Below are 18,541 nucleotides of genomic sequence, written 5' to 3'. Positions count from 1 at the left end.
TAACAGTGAATTATGTTCAGGCATATTAAAAAGGCATTTCAACTTCCATGCTCTCTGAAATAACAGGGATAAACCCCAATATTCATTAAGCAAAATAATTTTTTTCCCTCCCTTTGAGTGCATTAGTGGTGGAACTTCATGGGTTTGGCTGAAGCTTTAGTAGGTATTTCTCATCCCTTTGGAAAAAGAATTTTATAAGTCTTTCTAAAGACAGAAAGGCAAAGGTAAGTTAAAATTCCATAGTAAAATAGACCATGATAGAACAGGTTTGGGATTTTTACATAGTCTTCTTAGTATGAGACTTCCACTAAAAATAATCAATATGTCATTGATTTTCCTTGCATTTCCCACTAGTAAGCCTTTTGGAAAGAAGTGAATATTCTTATTTCCAAATGAAAATGTAAAAGCCAGTGGTCAACTAATCGGAAAATAACTGATTTCATTTGATGATGAGTAGGTATATAATCTCTCTGAAGACCCATCTCCCTTTTCTTTATGCAATAAATGAGGAAAATTAGTTTCCTCTAAGTGCTGTGCTCAGGAGAGGCTGCAGGAGCCCTCTTAAAACCTGCAGTAGCATAGAGGAAGACCCTTTTAGCCACAAAAATATGCTTGCCTCAAGTTACACTGTAAGTGCTTGTGGAAACAAGTCATGGGTATACCAGGAATGCTGGTGGGCAAAATTAATTATTACTGCAAGACCACAGATTTTGGCATGGGTTGTGTCAACAGAGTTGACTGTTGATGTCCGCACTTGGGTTTAAATCCACTATATTTATTTAATAGCTCAGACAACTTTCCTATGTGGAAATTACTAAACTGGTTACACTTCTCACTTCTGAAACTTGGACATTTTATTTCTTGCTCTCTGTCGGTGGCTGCAGGTTGCAATGAGTTTATAGCCTGCAAGTAAAGCTGGTTATCAGCCAGTCATTTAGAAACTAGTTTACACTTTTGAATTTGAGTGTAACCAATAGAAAGTTGACCCTTTAGCTGATCATTTAAAGGAGAATAAGATACTGAAGGTGGGGTCTCACCAACCACTGTTGCCTGATTTGTTTAAAATTCTAGTAAATAATAAATCAAGTGTCACCATATTCCATAAGACCATGTTTGTGTTATTTGGCTTCTCCATCGAGTCTTGTTTAATACATCCCTTTGGAAAGGGACATATGCACACCTTGGTAAATGGGAGGTGAGCATTTTGGTTCTAGCCTGTAGATTGTGGTATAAGTTTATCTAATCCCTATAAACAAGGAGAATGACACCTGGAAAATACTTGGGCTGCTGGTACATACAACCAGAGGTTGCATGGAATGGTATTTTCATGTTGTCTGATATTGGATCCTTTTCAACTTACTGATTTGACTCCTTGCAGATGTTGTATACTTCTTGTTTTAATGAAGACTTAAAAACATGAAGTGTTAAAAACATTGGTTTTAATTAGAGCTTAGTGAATATTTAAAAATATGACTTAGTTGTTAATCACCTCCAAAATATGGACTTTAGGCCTTTAGTAAATTTAACTGCATTTGTATACTTCTGTTTGCTTTTGCTCTAATGTAGTTTAGATGCTAGTCCTGGCTCCTTTCCAGGAGGAAGTTGGCTAAAAGCAGCATTAAGGAAGCTAGGCTTTGGGGAACAAGAAAGCAAGCAAAATCTGTAGAAAGGAGCTTTAATGATAAACATATGTGTCCTTCAGCATGTGTTACGTTTTTGTAAGTGCCTGATGATTCTTACTTGAATTACAGTGAAATGATTGGTTTACATTCTATTGAAAAGAGAAAGAGAATTTTTCCAATCTAGTCCAAAAACAAACTGATTTTGCAGTTGTTCTTTATTTTAGCTGCTTAATCTGCTTCTTCCCTGTGTTTTGCTAGCTAAGGGGGTGGTCCTTCAAGTATCTGTGCATGTAACTTGGTATGCTGAACCTCAAATAAAAATATATTTTCCAAACTGAGGTCTAAGAGAACAAAGGAACAAAGGCTGTTAAGGTTTTTGCTGTAGTCTGTCAGCATTTTCTCTTGCAGCTCTGAGGAGCTCTGAGCCATCTTTTGTGCAAAGCCACTGTATCCAATTCTTTTCTCACTGAAAGGAGATCTTTCTGGTTTCCTGAAGGTTGTTACTTTCTTCTGTCAGATTTGAAACTTCTTTGATAAAAGAAAGCATCTTTAGATGGACAGGAGATAGTGTCTGCAGAAGCACCGTGGTTTGTCTTCCCAGTTAGAATACTGGGACAGTGGTTGACAGATGGCAGACCACGCTGGGCTTCAGAGGTAACTCCAAACCTGGAGTTTTTCTTTAAAGTAAATATGATTCAGTGCAACTTGATCAGTGATTGGAATGTTACTCATGAGACTTTGAACAATGGTTTCAACCTTTAGTGGATCAGTACAACACTTCAATGAAGTATCTCCTTAAAATGCCTTTTGTATTAGATTATTACGTTGCATATATGCACTTAAACCTCCAAGTTTCTTCCTTGTGATGTTTTGGAACTATCAAAACCCTAACATATTAGAGTCTGAAGATGACTTAAAGGATGTGTATTTATTAAATAATACTATGGAAAGCTTTCTGGTAGCTTAAGATTTACATAATATACAATGTTGGACTGCTTTGTTCTTTATGTCAGAAAGACTTAGAGAGCTTGTGAATGTCCAGTGAAATAGAAGCTGGTGAGTGCTAGCCATGGTATTCCTGACCATTGTCAGATGATATTACAAGAAAAATCGGGAATACGAGAGTAAATCAGGACTTTTTCCCCAGACTTCAGCGGAAATCAGTGATGTGAATTTGTAGCGTAAAAGATATAAAAGAAGCTTGTAGTGGAACCATATTTGAGCCCTAAATTAGGATTTCGAGCTTGTCAGGAAGTATGATAACGGGCTGATTCACCAGCTGCCTCTCCTGCATATGTCACTGACTGAGTCAGCTTCATTTATTCTTCAGGTATTAGAATGCCATTAACTGTTTTTGAAGCAAGCAGGAGACCAGGTCCAAGGAATGCCATATAACTGGCTTGAAAACCACATACACAGTTTCAGCCCCACTGATGTGAGGCTTCTTTTTATATGTAGAAAAGTAAGATGATTGCTTCCTATATTCTGGAAGTTCCCATTTCCTTCTCTTTTCAGGATGAGAAGAAAGATTAGAGAGCATATATACAGTAGTGTTTGTGTAAGGCTTGCAGTTATTTTACTTTGTCATGAAATGAGACAGTATTTTGGGTAATCAAGATACCTGTAACTTGAATACAGATTTTCCTTAGAAAAATGAAGAATATGAGTATTAAGCTAATTCAGTGTTTACCGTGAAATACCTTTTTTAAACAAATCTAAATAGACTTTTATGGAAAACCAAATATTTTCTGTCTGGCAAGTGCAAAAATATGTGGTGGTAACATTTTTTGGCTTACTGTGAAGTACTATCTTGGGATTCTCAGAGAAAGGGATTTATATCATTGTCTATAATATGGGATGCTGCAGTCTACCTTCAGCTTGCCTTACTTAAAATATTTCCAGTGCTGCTCCACTGCAGTACTCCTGAATAACTAAAGAAACGCAGTATTGTACATCCTCTAGGTGATAAAGTGCTGTGATCAGTAGCTAATTAAAGATATTAAATGCATATTGAAATACTGAGTTTTATTTTAAATAAATATTGACATATATAAACTGCACATTGTATGTATGTTTGTGTAGTGTCAATATGAACATTAATTTTCAGTAGCTTAAAGTATGCAGCAGTCAGGTCTGTGCCTTGCCTGGTGGCTGACCAGGTGAGTAAGAATTGCTGGTAGTTCTGCTGGCTTGCTGACTGGAAGCTGCCCAAGAATAGAAAGTCTTTAGCAGTTAAGGTTTACCTCCCTCATCTTCTTAAAGATCAGTATTTTCAAACGCAACATTCACACACTTATTTAGGAGGTATCTACATGGTATTAGACAGGTAGATGTGTCTTAACTCTGCTGGCAAACCAGGGGCAGTGCAGTTGGTGTCGCTTGGAACCCAAATGAGCGTACCTGGTTTGGAGCTGCATGGTGCTTCCTCAGCTCCGTGTGTCCTACTGCACAGGGTGAAGGCAGTGTATCCCTGCCTGCTTCTCTCCAGACCTGGACATCTTTGGTGTCAGTGGTAGGAAGCTGGGAGCAGCATGTGTGTTGGATGTCTGATTGATCAGCAGGTTTCGGAGTAAGACCCCTTTGTGGAAAAAGCAATATTTAAAAATGAGTCAGCTCTGGTTTTGATCACACATTAGTAATAATAAATAATGGCATGATCGTCCTGATGGTGCTCTTGATGATTTGGCATGCTTCCCAGGCAATGTAGGTTACCTTTTATACTCTTCAAATGTGACTTGAATTTCAGCATCTGAAAAATGCTGTGAATAATCAGGAGACCAGTTCTCTTTGCACTGTCAAAAAACTGGCTCAGGTGAGCTGAGCAAAAGACACCATTAACTGAGGGTTTCCAGCCTGAGCTGATTAGCTGCAGTGATGGAGAGCTTGCTCAGATTTGGTAGGTGTTGGGACTTGGGGAGCAGAGTCTGGGCTTGAGCTGCTGCCATGGTGCGGCGCAGGAGGGCTCCACATAGAGGAACTGCACAAGTGCAAGTGCTTCAGGGTGAGAGAAGGCAGAGCAGAGTGGAAGTAGCATAGGTTCATACGCCTTGTGAGTGGATGATGGCAAAAGCAAAAGTCCTATCTCGTGTAGTTGGATTTATGGCTGTGACCTAGCTAAGGTTTTGGGACAGCCACTCTGGAGTATCTGTCATCTGGCTGTCCTTGTTACTGCTACAATCAGCTGAGCACACGACTATGATTTCCCTGTTAATGTAGAGTAGCAAAGGGAAGGACACTTCATAACTAAGTGCAGAGCATTGTTGCTATAAAGGAAGGGATCCCAAAAGGGAGACACTGCTGCAGGCTTGAAGAAGTATCACTGGTTAAAAAATAACCAGTTTTTAAAAGAAGCATTTGTTTAGGAAAGCCTTGAGGACACTCTGTCAAAAGATACAAAGAAAAGATTAAAGGTTTAATGGTAGTGGCTTTCTGGAGTCTTTGCAGAATGCTGTGTTAAGCAAAATCACATCCCTGAAGCAGGGAGGCATTAAACTGCAGGCTCATACAGATTTTCCTGTTTCCTGGAGCTGGTGATACCCAGTGACAGGATCTGCCAGTATTCGTGCTGCCGTGATTCTCATTGGCATAATTAAAGGCAGAAGGACTAATTTCAACAACTTGATAGTTTTGACTTTTTTTCAGAAAACTTTGCTAGTTCTCTGAATACATTGTAATGAAACTTGGAGCTGCTTTTAGAAACAGTAGTGCTGTTAGGCGCATTGTTAGGCGCATTGTTCTGATTTAGCTCATGTCTTGCATGGGGGTTGTTTTGACCATGCTTTTTCATAGTGTTCTTAACAGAATTGGCTTCTACAAACGTTCACATTAATGTGTTTTAATGCATAGTGATGAATGAATGAATTTTAGCAAGATTCTCGATTTCTGCCACTCACCCCAACCCCTGCTTCAGGTATGCTAACGTGGAGTTTATGAGCCTCATAACAAATAAGCCAGACTCACCTTGGCTTTACTTTTTCACCTTAAGTCTTCCTAGTTACTTTACTTCGTAAAGAGATAAAACCTTTTGCATACTCTCTCTTCCTGTTTCTGTCACACAGGGTATTACTCAAAATCACTGCTTTTCTAATATTTCTATGTAAGCTTCTTAGAATGGGTGAGTCCTAAAACCTGGTCATATGGCAGTCATTTCTGCTGTGTTGTTACGATTGGGCCTGTTTCTGCCAGCATTTATTTTTGGAATAGTTGCATCACTTATCATATTTTAGGCAGTTTAAAGCCTTTAAGGAAATAATCAGTCTTAAGTGAGATGTATGAGTTACTTTTGTTGTAATTCAAAGGAAACAGCAATAATTTATCCTTTCATAGTAATAGATGGTAGAGGATATTGACTGAGTGAAATATTAATGCATGCATTAAGCTTAAGGTTTTGAAACCTGTAGCAATTTTTACTCTGTTCTTGTATAAAAGATGGTGACAAATGATAGTATTGGGGGGGATTTTTCAGAGTATCTTTAAAAGGTTGTGTTGGTTTGGGGTCTCTTTTTGTTAAACATTGATATACCCAAGCTTCTTGTCTAACAGTGGAGTGATGGAAGGACCACCTGGGACCTTACCTGTGGTGTGTATCCCTGAAGCTGAAGATTTCTGGCAAAGTCTTATTTCTGCTTCCAGGATGAATGTTAAGCATGTGGAAACTGGAAACCTCTTCACAGTCCTCTAGGAGAGCTCTTAAGTGTTATATTGCTGGTGGAGAAGAAGTGGGGAGATTGATGATCTCTGTTGGTCTGTACTGTTCCTTTTGTTAGGAAGACCACTCTGAACACTTAAGGTGTTCTAAGTGTCATCCTTTCAATATGACATGAAAATAAAATACTGCAGGATTCACAAAAATGTTAATGATAGCATTGTGTCAAGCAGCTGCTTCTTCAGCAACCAGTCACTCAGTCTATATGCTGTGCTTCAGGGACATGCGCAGTGTGTTGAGATGGAGTTACTTTTATTCAGTTGAAAATCTGCTTTAATTGGATTCTACTAAGGGGTCTTGCGAAGGGACTTTTCCCCGTAGCTCAGTGTCTTTAGTATCTTAGCAATTACTGTATTGACTGTACTGCAGAGCTGATTGTGACAATCGTTGAGCAATTCAGTGTTTTGAGGAAGTCAGCAAAGGTCAGAATAAATAGTTGCCAGCAGCACCACTTCAGCTCTTCAGAGTTCGTTATGAAAAGTTTAACGTTTTGCTAGGCAGCTGACCTTTCCTTTAAGGTCCATCTGGAGTTTCTCTAAGTTGGGCCACGGAAGAATTGAGCTCTGAATCACTGTAGGTCAAAGCCTCTTATATTTTCAGTTGAGGAAGGAAGCTCTAGTGAGGGGTTCGTCAGAAAATACTTCCAGGGGCTTCTGCTCTTTCTTCTCTAGTGATCAGTCAATCTGTTAGGGCTGCACTACCCTGTAACACTGTTCAAGAAGTGGCAGCAGATTATGATCAGTCCCCTCTGACCTCCTCGTTCCTGGACCTGAGGTTTCCCTGACTGCCTGCTTGGAGCTCCCTTATGCTCTAGTAACACCTCTCACTCTTCCTCCTGAATCCTCTCAAACTGCAGGCTTGGGCATGTGCGATCAGGGGACAAAGATGCTTGGTTTAATGGTGACCTGGAGGTAAAGTGAGGAAAAGAAGGGAGCTGGCAGTGTGAGACCTTAATGTAAGACATTCGGTAACTGTTGTAGATTCATGGATGTAGAATCTTGGTGACTTTCCTGCGCGCTGGTTAGAGGATCTTGTGCTTTGGTGTAGATTACAAATGCGGTGCCCCTGCTTATCTGTCCTGCCACTGTAGGGATTAACTGAAGGTGAGCAGTGGGTGGCCTGAAGTGTTTGTGAAGTGCTCCAGTGTCCATCAAGGAAGTAGTTGACTATTTCTGTACCCGTGTTTCAATGGTTTCTGTGTCATTATAAGTTTATCAAGATGTTGTAAAACAAGCTTTTGTTTCTATTTATTTTTGTACTGGGAAGTCTGAGCTGATCCTGGATCCTGCAGTATTTCTGTACTGCAGAAATTAGCTCTGTGAGTATACTTTCTTTGGTGGATTAGCAGCATACTTGCATGTTATGTCTATGATATTGTATTGCTGTTGATGCTTGCATTGCTTCCAACAGCCTGATAGTTTTGGAGAAATACACAGTCTCAATGTCACTTCATGCATACTGTATATTTTCTTTTCCTTTGTTCAGGGCAGCAGGTTTACTGAAAATAAAAGTATTGAAGACATCCTCTTCCTTTTGTCATGGCAGGTGGCGACAGACAAGGTTGCAGGAAAGCTGAGCTCTACTCTCTCATGGGTGAAGAACACTGTCTCGCACACCGTCAGTCAAATGGCCAGTCAGGTGGCAAGTCCATCTGCCTCATTACACACTACATCCTCCTCTACCACTCTGTCTACACCCGTGCTATCGCCATCCTCACCAACACAGCTGAGTCCAGACGACTTAGAATTACTGGCTAAACTTGAGGAACAGAACAGGTAAATGAAAACCTTTTTGATCTTCCAAGAACAGTAATAAGACTAAAATTGGCTTATTGCAGTTTCAGCAAAGAGACTGGTAAAAGGGGGCTAGTTGGTAAAGCTTCACGGTGCAACATTGCAGTGTCAAGGCCGTGAGGTTTAAGAACTTGTGTTCTTGTGCAGTAGTTCTGTCTTTGTGGAACTCTGAAAGGTGTTTTTCTCTTCTGGTTTTACATTGATGTTTGTGGCTGCCTCTAATCTGAAAAAAAATTGCACTGGAGCCATATGATTTTTAGTATCCATTTTTAAACGGAGTGTCTTAGGGATGAGATTTTAATATAACCTCCATGCCTTCTTAGATCAAAAATACTTTTTTTGTGAGCTTTTCGAAATCTTAGATTTCTGAATTCCATTTTCTCTTTTTCCATTTTTACCCATTTCTTGCTTTCCACTATATGACCTGCTATGTTTAGACACAGAGCAGTGTCCAGCCATTTTCCTGCTATTACACTAATGGTGATAGATGCTTGATGCGTTAATTTCATGACAAACAAATGCCTGATCAGTTCTATCTGTTGATCCTGGTTTATTTTATTTAGCATAGTAAGGAACCATTTTCTTGGCAGCCTTTCCATAAGGGAATATTTATCAGCACCTTCTACAGCTCAAGATGCAACTTTAAGTTGGGTCAGTTGATCTTGATGTTCACAGTGATTGCAAGTTGTCTGTCTCACTAAGAAATAAAATTGGACTGTATGATTTCTTAATGCTGGATTCCCAGAACCCACACTTGTTTGCACTTTTGAGACAAGACTTTAAAGCCATCCGGCCTCTTGCAAAATTCGTTTCTGTTTGACAAGTGTGTTTCAGTGGTTCATGAGAGGTTCACTGCCCAGGAGAAGCTGAGCTCTAGATAGGTTTTAAACCTGGCAGTATATGTCCCTTGTGCTGTAGCGAAGTGCAGAGTTTGGTAGTTAAGCTCAAACCAGCTTGTGTTCCAGTTCTGCTGGTGTGCTGGACTTTGCACTGAGGCAGTTGAGGAACTCTGTGGTTGTTTTTCATTTTTAACTCTGCTGGTTCAGTTATGAGAGCAGTAACTTTCAGTAGAGGAAAAGAGTAACTGGGAGGAGGAGCTAATGCCATTCTGTCACCTGGTGTGTCTTCTCCCATGTTCATGTTCTGCAGTCTAATAGCAATACAACTGACAAGGAGTTTGTTGTATCTGTGTAGTTCTTGACTGAGAGTGGAAGGCAGCTTCTAGAAACACCTCATCCTCTTCTCTTTGTGGTTTGAGATTGTCTCTCCTTTGAAGATGAACTGTATGTAATTTTCAGTGTGCAGATGAAAATTTATCAGAAGAAAAAAGTTATAGTGCTTTTAAGAAAGCTAATTTGCATTTGAGCTGAGGCATTCCACTCTGTTCACGACTAAGTGACTAACTTTATTTGAAAAGTAGTAATACCTGTTCTTTGGACTGCTTATCTGTGTTGGAGTGTAATGTCTTTACTTCCAGAGCCATCTCATTCAGCCCTGCAGTTAGACTAGCTTGCTTGTTTAAAGAAGAATGTGAGCTTGGGCTTGCTAGGCTTTCTTTTTCAAGTCAGCTTTCTTGATTTAGTAAGTAAGCTAGCAAATCTTGTCTGGTTTTATGTAATTTTAGCCAGACCTGTTGTTCAAGCCCACATTAGTCTTGTGCGAATTCTAATTAGAGGCTATCCTATCAAGTTGTACCTCCTCTCATGAGATTTTACATTTTAATACAGAAATTTGATGCTCTCATGCTGTATGCACTGTATTTTCAGAACAGTTTGAGTCTGCATTTTAGCACAGTGGCACTTTGTTGACAAGGGATTGTGCTCGGAACACAGGGAACTATTCTTTCTGCCTGCTGGAAGAATTGCTGGTGATGGATATTTTTAAAGGTTTCTTTCTCACTGCTGGCTCCTATGTCAATAAGGAGAGCACAAATTAGTTAAACAACTAGAAATGGAAAGAATTCAAATTGTATCAAGCTATGTTTTACAAGGCATTCTGTAATCCAATTGTGCTGAAAGTCTCCTCAGAATAATGTCATAGCTCGGTCCAGAGTCCTGGCAGAGCTGTTTGGCATTAGTAAATCATTTATAAAGTTTTAAGTGAAAGAAAACATTGACTAAAAGCCACAGAACTTGCTTCTTACTGTAAAAAGAACTTCCCGTTTTCAAATCTAAGGATAATGAGTTTATCCAGGTAAGGTCAAATTACAGAAACTTCGTGTAACTTCTGTAGGAAGCTGTGAAAAATGAAACTTGTTTTTGTAAGTGTAATGATTTTTCTGTGCTGGCTTTTCGTCTGTGACTACTTTGAATTTATGTTTAGGCACTGTCTTGGCTTGAGGGAAAGAGTTCAAACTGTAAACTTTCAATGTGGATCAGTACAGGCCAGGTTTCTAAACATTAAAAATGGATTTTTTCTGAAAACAAGATTTCCTGCATTCCATTAATATGGAGTAAGTGAAAATTAGTTTTGAAAAAAAATAGTTGGTTTTTTTTTTTTTCCCAAAGGCATTACTATTTAACTGTTTTCCAAACAAAGTATTACTTTTTATAGAGCAGAGACTGTACTTCTGTCTTCATGAATTAAATGGCATTTTTTCTATAACTTCAATGAACACCAGTAGGTGAAAGCCTGGAACAGGGAAAACTGGTTTAAAACATAGCAGAGCACTTAAAAATTGGTATGTGTGCTGAGATTTGTGTACAATCTTGGATAAAATCTAACTTGGGTTATAATTTATCAAGCACCTAAAGCCTAACCTGACCTTGCTGAAATGCCGGGGGCTGGGAAGGAGGGTAAGGTTAGCTTTTTTGCAGGTGCATTGAGAAATGATTCAACCAGATCACTCTGATTTACAGAATGGGAATTCAAGGAAGTCAAACACAAATTAAATGCTCGATATAGCCAAACACTTTCTCAAGTCAGTCTGAACACTTGCTCTTACCGAACATGTGGTCTAAAACCTTTCCCCCTGCTTATGGGGCTCACTATTAGTTGAGGACAAAACCCCTACCTTTTTGCCCAGGATCCCTGGCTTCTGGCAAAATTGATGGCCTTGGAAAGCAGGTAACAGGGAAGTCTCTACAGCAGCTTGTCCAGCTCCTGACATGTCTTTATATACACCTTGCTGCCTGAGAATCCTAGAAGTTCTTATGTCTGAGCTCTGCACTTTGTTATACTATATTATATTATTTACTGTACTACCCACTTCTGTTGCCTGATCCTCATTCTTCAGCTCTGAGATTTTGTTTGTAAAACACCATGTTGAGTTATAAACAGTGTCAGCAAATGTCAGGTGTTTTAAAATTACTTCAGGTTTTAGTTTTCTGTCTGTGTTTACATTGTCAGTTAAAAAGTGTCATCAGGTAGACGTTCAGGAAGCTAATTTTTTTCTCTTCTTTACTCTCTTTTTTTGCAGTGCTTTTACATTTTAGTTTTCCTTAGAAAGATTTCCGTTCACTTTTTCCCAATAAATGCTGGATTTTTTGTCCCGGCCCATGGCAGGGGATTTGGACCCAGATGATCTTTAAGGTCCCTTCCAACCCAAACTATTATATAATTGGAAACTATCGTTGAGGATATTTAACTTTTATGTTCTCTTTGTCAGTCTGCACAATAGCTGTAGGGGTTTTGTTGCTGGCAAAATCATCTCTATTGCTCTACTTGTGCCTCAAAACAGAACTTGCACTTCTTGGGCTTTTAATAGCTGATGGATGAATGTGTAAGAGAGAGCTGGACTTGCAATGCTTCTGTGCTTTCTCTAGTTTGGTATCTTCATGTATTAAGATCTAGTTACCTGAGACTACATAACACTTGTATTAAAATCTCACTTCTGTTAGTGTTGTTGATGCAAGATACAATATTCTTAAGTGCCGCAACATGAGCTGCTGTTCTGTCTGCAGAATTACTTGAGATCTCCAGAAGAAACAGTAATGCTGGCCAGTTCATTTCAAATTTAGTATAAATGAAGGTCAGAAAAACTGTTCCGTGGAAACTTCGGGAGCATTCTCTGGAATGAGTTTGGAAGACTTGACTTCTAAACAGTAAACAGTGTGGTCCTGTGATTAGAAGAACTTGAATTTATTTGGGTGGGGTTCTTTTTGTGCTTTCTTTGCAGACTCTTGGAAACTGATAGCAAATCTTTGCGATCAGTAAATGGGTCAAGAAGAAATAGTGGATCTTCTCTTGTATCTAGTTCATCAGCTTCTAGCAATCTCAGCCATCTTGAAGAAGACTCATGGATCCTCTGGGGGAGGATTGTGAATGAATGGGAAGATGTACGGAAAAAGAAAGAAAAGCAAGTTAAGGTAGTAGTTGGACAGTTTTGGTTTGCATTTTTAAGGTTATATTGTAAAGTGATACAGATGATACTGTTTTATCTTCCTGTTGGTCTTACTTTTTAAATAAATATGTAATAGGAGCTTCCAGTTGAATCTGTTCCATCCCCAAGCCGTAGTGCTTCCTGTGTAACTGTTACCGGACTTTGGTAATGGCTTTGCCCAGGTAATGTCTTTTATTAAAAACTACTATTTGCTGTATCTTCAATACTGAAGCTTTCATTCAACCTCTAATGAGACATTCCCATGAATATAGGGAAGATTTGCTTCAAGCTTCCAAAATGGAATTACTGAAAACCCTCTTGAGGGCATCTGGGTGCTATGATTATTTTCCCATTGAGCAGCTGTCTTTTTCAAGCATTCTCATTAGAAGAGCTGACAATCCTACTGTATGAGGCTCTGAGTTCAAGGTTTTTTGTGCGTGCCAAGTGCGGTGACCCCAGGGATGACCTCAAGCATAAGAACACACAGTTTTTAAATTCTGAGTGGAACCAGCAAGCTTTGACCAGTGTTTGTCCAGTCTGGGTTAGTTGTGACCATGTACAGACATGGAGTTCAGTTACACTTTAAATTCAAACTAAAAACCAGCTAGGGCATTTGAACATACCCATGTTACAGAGGCTGCAAGTACAGCAGTGTGGGATTGCTGTTCGTAGGCAAGTCTGTTCTGCTTTGGTTCTTTATTGGCTCTAGTCTCTAGTTCTATGTGTAGAATACAAATTTCAAGGTCTTTTGAGCAGATTGAAATGTGTGCGTATGAATAGGTTGTGGGAAGGCAGAACAATGGGCTAAAGTAAAGTGTCTTTTATGTGAAGCAGTTGTGAAGAGAGAACATGACTTGAGAGAGGAAACAAGGAAAGAAAATTAATTCAAGACTTCTAGCTTGCATAGGGGGAGCAGTTTCTGGAAAGCTGTTCCCAAAATGCCAGGAGAAGGTGGCCTGGCCATGTGGGCCTGGAAAGAGAAAGAAGTGAGATGGTAATAAGTATATCTGGTTCGAAAGAATTCATTTGAGCTGCCTGCATTAGAACTTTTTAAAGTTGCACTTGGTTTTACAGCTGGCCAAGTATATTTGGGGAGTATTTGACTAAGTTCTAGTAAATATTTAAGTATATTGCTAGTGACTTTGCCTTTTTCCTTTTCTTTGTTTCTGTTTGTCAAAAGTCAGCCTAAACAGTGTCATTCTGCATTTACAATGGAATACCAGAACATGCATATCTATTTCCTGGCTGTGCCAGTAGGTATGACTTTAGCAGCATAGGTATCTTTTTGTCTTGGCTGTGAAAGCAGGTCTTAACGTATTAGATATCTGTTTAGATTTTTAAGCTTTAGACATAGGTGTATATAACTTCTTGCACAGGTGATGTGCTCCATCCTGATGTCTCTTGATTCACTTCAGAACTCGCTTCCTGTTTGTGGAGGGATTCTGAAAGGATGACTTAAGTCCTGCTTCTCAGTGTGCATAATAGCATGTAGAATAGGATTGCTTTAGTGCTGCTTAGCAGGTGTGTTTTCCTGCTGTTCCTTTAGGAATGTTGAAGGGATTGAACCTGTTACTCTGTCAAGTAGCTTGCATAGTAACATAAAACAAGAAACCACTTGCCAATGCCTTGTTACTAGTAGCCCTTGAGGTATTAGATGACTGATCCACATTGTTGGTGCACTGATAGTACGTTGTTGACAAAACTAGAGACAGATGTGGAAAACTAACGTGTGAGGGTGGTTGTCTTGGGGTTAGAAATCCTTTAGGAAATAACACAGGACTTCATAGTTGTGTCGTTGATGAGACAAATAGTTGGAGTGGCATTTACTGCAATGGTCTGAAGAAGGCTGGAGATTGGGGGGATGTTAGAAAATTGAGGTCAGTGATGCAAAACTTGTGCAGGAGAGTTCAAGCTCAACAAAAACAAAACTTGAAAGCAAGAGTCTCTTTAAAAGTTATCACTGTTGCATTAATTATTCTTGATGTTTGGCAAAGTAGGAGAAGTACTTGGAACAAACAGGAAGAAGAGGATGCTTTGCAGATAGGAGGTTTTGTTCAGACTAAATACTAGTGAAAGAAGCTCTCCTTTAGGAGAGAGAATAGATAACTTCTTAAGATACAAAAAAATATTAAAGGAACCATCTTGTCTGGAAGAGACCATCTTCAAGGTCAGACTGATCCTTGATGCAGAGCATACCCTGAAGACAGTCTGTGAACTTTTTGAATCATGTTTTTTTCTCATTTTCAGATCAAGCAACAAGGCTACTTTGTGCTTGTGCTTTCTGAAAAGACAAGTATCAGGTTCTTAGATCTCTTAAACTGGGAAGGTCTGTATTGGACAAGTTCCTGTGTGATGTACTGTAGGTTACCCTGCTCTTGCAGGGGGGTTGGACTAGATGATCTTTTGAGGTCCCTTCCAACCCTTGGGATTCTGTGATTCTGTGTAATACCTAGCTGGTTTATCTTTTCCAGGAAAGATGAAGGAAATTGGGTTACTTCAGTATATGTTAATTTAATGTTTTCTTGGTCTAGTGTCTGAAACTGCATTTAAATACTTTCTTAAAGGAGAGCTTGAAAATGCTGGCACACCAGAGAAATTAGACACAACTTGTCAAGTTTGCCAAATGATTTCTGACAGTAGTACTGTGCAGTTCTTTTGTTGCAGTTGGCTGTGCTACAGGTAGTTCCAGTTCTTATCATTTACCTGTCTTGGAAATAATTTTTAATCACAGATTTCTTATTTCTCAATCACTACAGATATAATTAAGAGCATTATCTTCAGTCGTCTTTTATGAAATATAAAATTAACTGCAGTAAATTATGGCTAATGGGAGTTCTTATTTAAATTCACTTGAATATTCAGTTTTTCACGTTACCTACTAGGGGTTTACTTTCACTAACTAATGTAACCACTTGAAATGATGCAGAGTCTCCTTACTTATCATAGAATCGTAAAATAGTTAGGGTTGGAAAGGACCTTAAGATCATCTAGTTCCAACCCCCCTGCCATGGGCAGGGACCCCTCACACGAAACCATCTCACCCATGGCTTCGTCCAGCCTGGCCTTGAACACCGCCAGGGATGGAGCACTCACAGCCTCCCTGGACAACTGATTCCAGTGCCTCACCACCCTAACAGGAAAGAACTTTCTCCTTATGTTAGCTAACAATGTATCACGCTAAACTATACTTATATACGTACTATACTAAATACTATAAAATTCATGATTGGTTTGTGACATGATGTAAGCATTTTCTGAAGTTGTGAGGAATTTTAATTTGTTGAAGTGTTTTGTTCTTAAAGATTATGTTTACATTTTCAGGAAATATAAATAGACTTATGTACTTTTTTGTGCTTTAGGAGCTTGTTCGTAAAGGGATACCTCATCATTTCAGAGCAATCGTTTGGCAACTCTTATGCAGTGCTCAAAGCATGCCAATTAAGGATCAGTATTCAGAGCTCTTGAAAATGACATCTCCTTGCGAGAAACTAATAAGAAGGGACATTGCTAGAACATACCCTGAACATGATTTTTTTAAGGAAAAAGACAGCCTTGGGCAGGAGGTCTTGTTCAATGTCATGAAGGTAAGTCAGTATTTGAGCCCTTCAAAATACGTTAGCAAGGATGTGCACAAAAGGTTGGGAAAGAGTTTGCTTTGTGTATCCTGAACTTGCATCAGTTTCATGTGCTTAAGATTTTTTGTTTTAAATGTACTTTATTTGACAATGGGAATGCTTTTAAAAAATTGCATTCCACTAATTGCAATTACAGCTATTGAAAGCTATCTTTCAAGTATGTTACTTCTATAGTTAATGGTTTTACGTTATAAGAGACTTAAACTTATTAAGCTTCGATTAAAACCAAGTCACATTCTAACTGCTTATAGTATAATGGAATAAAGTGTACTGTTAAGTAAACAGTCTTGGCCAAGACAAGAGGATTGTAAATCAGAACTATTATTCGGTTTTCAAGTGTTTCTGAACTGCAGGTGGTGGCAGCAAATGGCAGGTACAGGCTAATGTGCAGTTGTTACAGCGCCTAAGTGCAAAATGAGAATGCCACCATGAAATTGTTTGCATTGTCTTTATTGTACTAAAGCTTCAATTTTGAGAGGCTTTACCATACAACATCATTTCAACAGAAAAGTTAGCAGGTTTCCAAATCAGAGTAACTTCCATACTCTTAAATGAAGATGCTATTCTATTCTATGGTTCTGTGCAACGTGTGGAGATCACTGCGTTTCCTCTACCTGTAAATAAAACTGCAGCACATAATTTTTCTGATAAAACCTGTTGTTTCTTTGGTCTGTCTCCTGCTTCAAGTAGTAACCTTGTGCAGTTTGTATGCCAGCCATGTCTGTTATCTTCTGGCAAATTCCTGTAGCATGTGTTATTTTTTTAGGTATACCTTAGTTTTAGCATTGTAGCTGTCAAAGGGCAGAGTTCATACTCCTCCATACAGGCAAGTAGTGATTAGAATATCTAACTAAAATATTCTGCATAGAATGTCTCTCACTGGATTTGAGAGAGGAAAAGAAGTTATTAGCAAAGTAATAGCATGAACTACAATTACCTTTTATTCGTAATGAGGTTTAAATTGTTGAGAGTCTTTAAACTTTTTTCCCAGGCTTATTCTTTGGTGGATCGTGAGGTTGGATACTGTCAAGGAAGCGCCTTTATAGTTGGATTACTGCTTATGCAGGTAAACATGATATTAAAAATATGTGAGCCTTTAAAATCCCATCTAGAATGCATTATGAAACATGGTGACTTACTGGGAATTTCTACAACAGCTTTCCTTCATCATTTTGTTACAACGGAATTGTCAAGGACTGCTGTTCACTCTGCAAATCACATGAGATTTATTCTCTGTGGTTCTGTTTGCCAAGATACTGTCTTTGAGCATACATTTATTTTCAGAGCTAAGGTAGGATTGCAGACTTCAGAGCTATTTTGGTGAATGCTGTTTCAACTAGTAACAAACTTCTCAGTTCTATTACACCAAATCTCCTTGGAGTTCTAATGGAACTTCACAGTTGATTTGATCCTCTTAAAGCTGCCTTTGTATTACTGCATTTTGTTTTATGACAAAGTGGGGTATATTATAAGAAACGTGTGGACCTCCATTTCACTTTAAAAATCATTAGTAGAACTCAGTATATACAGAACTTCATTACAGTAATTGGTTATAAATCCTTTAAAAATACATGCAATCAAACCCAAACCCCATTCCTTCCCTCCCCAAACAACAGTAAAAAAACCCTAAGCAAACCAGCCACCACCACCTCCACTCCCCCAAACACAAACAACAAACCTAAACAAAAAACCAAACCACCCAAACCCCAAAATAACCATACACAAAACACCCTAAACCCTCCCACGCTTACTCTGCTATATCCTTACTTACTCTGACATATCCTTACATTTGTCTAGAGTTCTTACTGTGCTTTTTTCATTTTTATTATAGATGCCAGAAGAAGAGGCATTCTGTGTGTTTGTTAAATTAATGCAAGACTACAGACTACGAGAACTCTTTAAACCAAGCATGGCTGAACTGGGCCTTTGTATGTACCAGTTTGAATGCATGATACAGGTACATACAAAATCTATCAAACTTTCTCTTCAGTAACTCTTAATAAGGAACTTGGAAATTACAGTTAACAGTGGGCATGTCTGCTGGCTAACAGGCTGTTCTGACAGTAGCTAGTGTCAGAATTTCAGGAGTAAAGGCATATGGCTGTGTGATACACATTTTTAATCTTGGGAGACAGTGACTGGCTTTGAACACAAGCATGAGGATTTGTATTGCTACAGTTAAGCGTATCAAGGTCTTACTCTGTTTGGACTGAAGATTCTGAAAGTGTCTTCAGAGCCAATTTATAGCTATTTTTGAAGATGCAAACTGGGAGATTGTCTCATATGTAGAATTAAAATTGTGTTCAGACTTGGCACTTGGAACACTTTCTTCCTGGCCAGGTTTGTGTTTTGTTTTTGAACATGATGATCGGGGTGAGATGTTAAGACACATGTCTCTAGCCATATCCTAGATTTTTCCAGCTCTTCTCTGTAGCCCACTCTAGATGTGATTTAGGGATTTACAA

The 18,541-nt window shown here is 38.9% G+C and overlaps 1 protein-coding gene across 7 annotated transcripts in view; it reads left to right on the top strand.

The window, feature by feature from the left end:
• The window catches only part of EVI5 (ecotropic viral integration site 5), a 79,605-nt gene that overhangs the window by 4,033 nt on the left and 57,031 nt on the right, over positions 1-18,541 (top strand). For 4 of the 7 annotated variants that reach the window (XM_065675387.1, XM_065675389.1, XM_065675392.1 and 1 more), the window contains exons 2-6: positions 7,873-8,102; positions 12,238-12,427; positions 15,801-16,025; positions 17,068-17,142; positions 17,908-18,033. In XM_065675387.1, the coding sequence (XP_065531459.1) occupies positions 7,954-8,102; positions 12,238-12,427; positions 15,801-16,025; positions 17,068-17,142; positions 17,908-18,033 (765 nt within the window). In that variant the 5' untranslated portion in view covers positions 7,873-7,953. Of the gene's footprint in view, positions 1-7,586; positions 7,646-7,872; positions 8,103-10,218; positions 10,314-12,237; positions 12,428-15,800; positions 16,026-17,067; positions 17,143-17,907; positions 18,034-18,541 lie in introns of those variants that run through there. The other 3 variants (XM_065675390.1, XM_065675391.1, XM_065675393.1) reach the window with 3 other exon arrangements.

This window comes from Lathamus discolor, chromosome 3, assembly GCF_037157495.1.
Source record: "Lathamus discolor isolate bLatDis1 chromosome 3, bLatDis1.hap1, whole genome shotgun sequence".
In the NCBI taxonomy this organism is placed as follows: domain Eukaryota; kingdom Metazoa; phylum Chordata; class Aves; order Psittaciformes; family Psittacidae; genus Lathamus; species Lathamus discolor.
The sequence above is the reverse complement of the archived record's forward strand: the minus strand, read 5'-3'. Positions and strand labels throughout refer to the sequence as shown.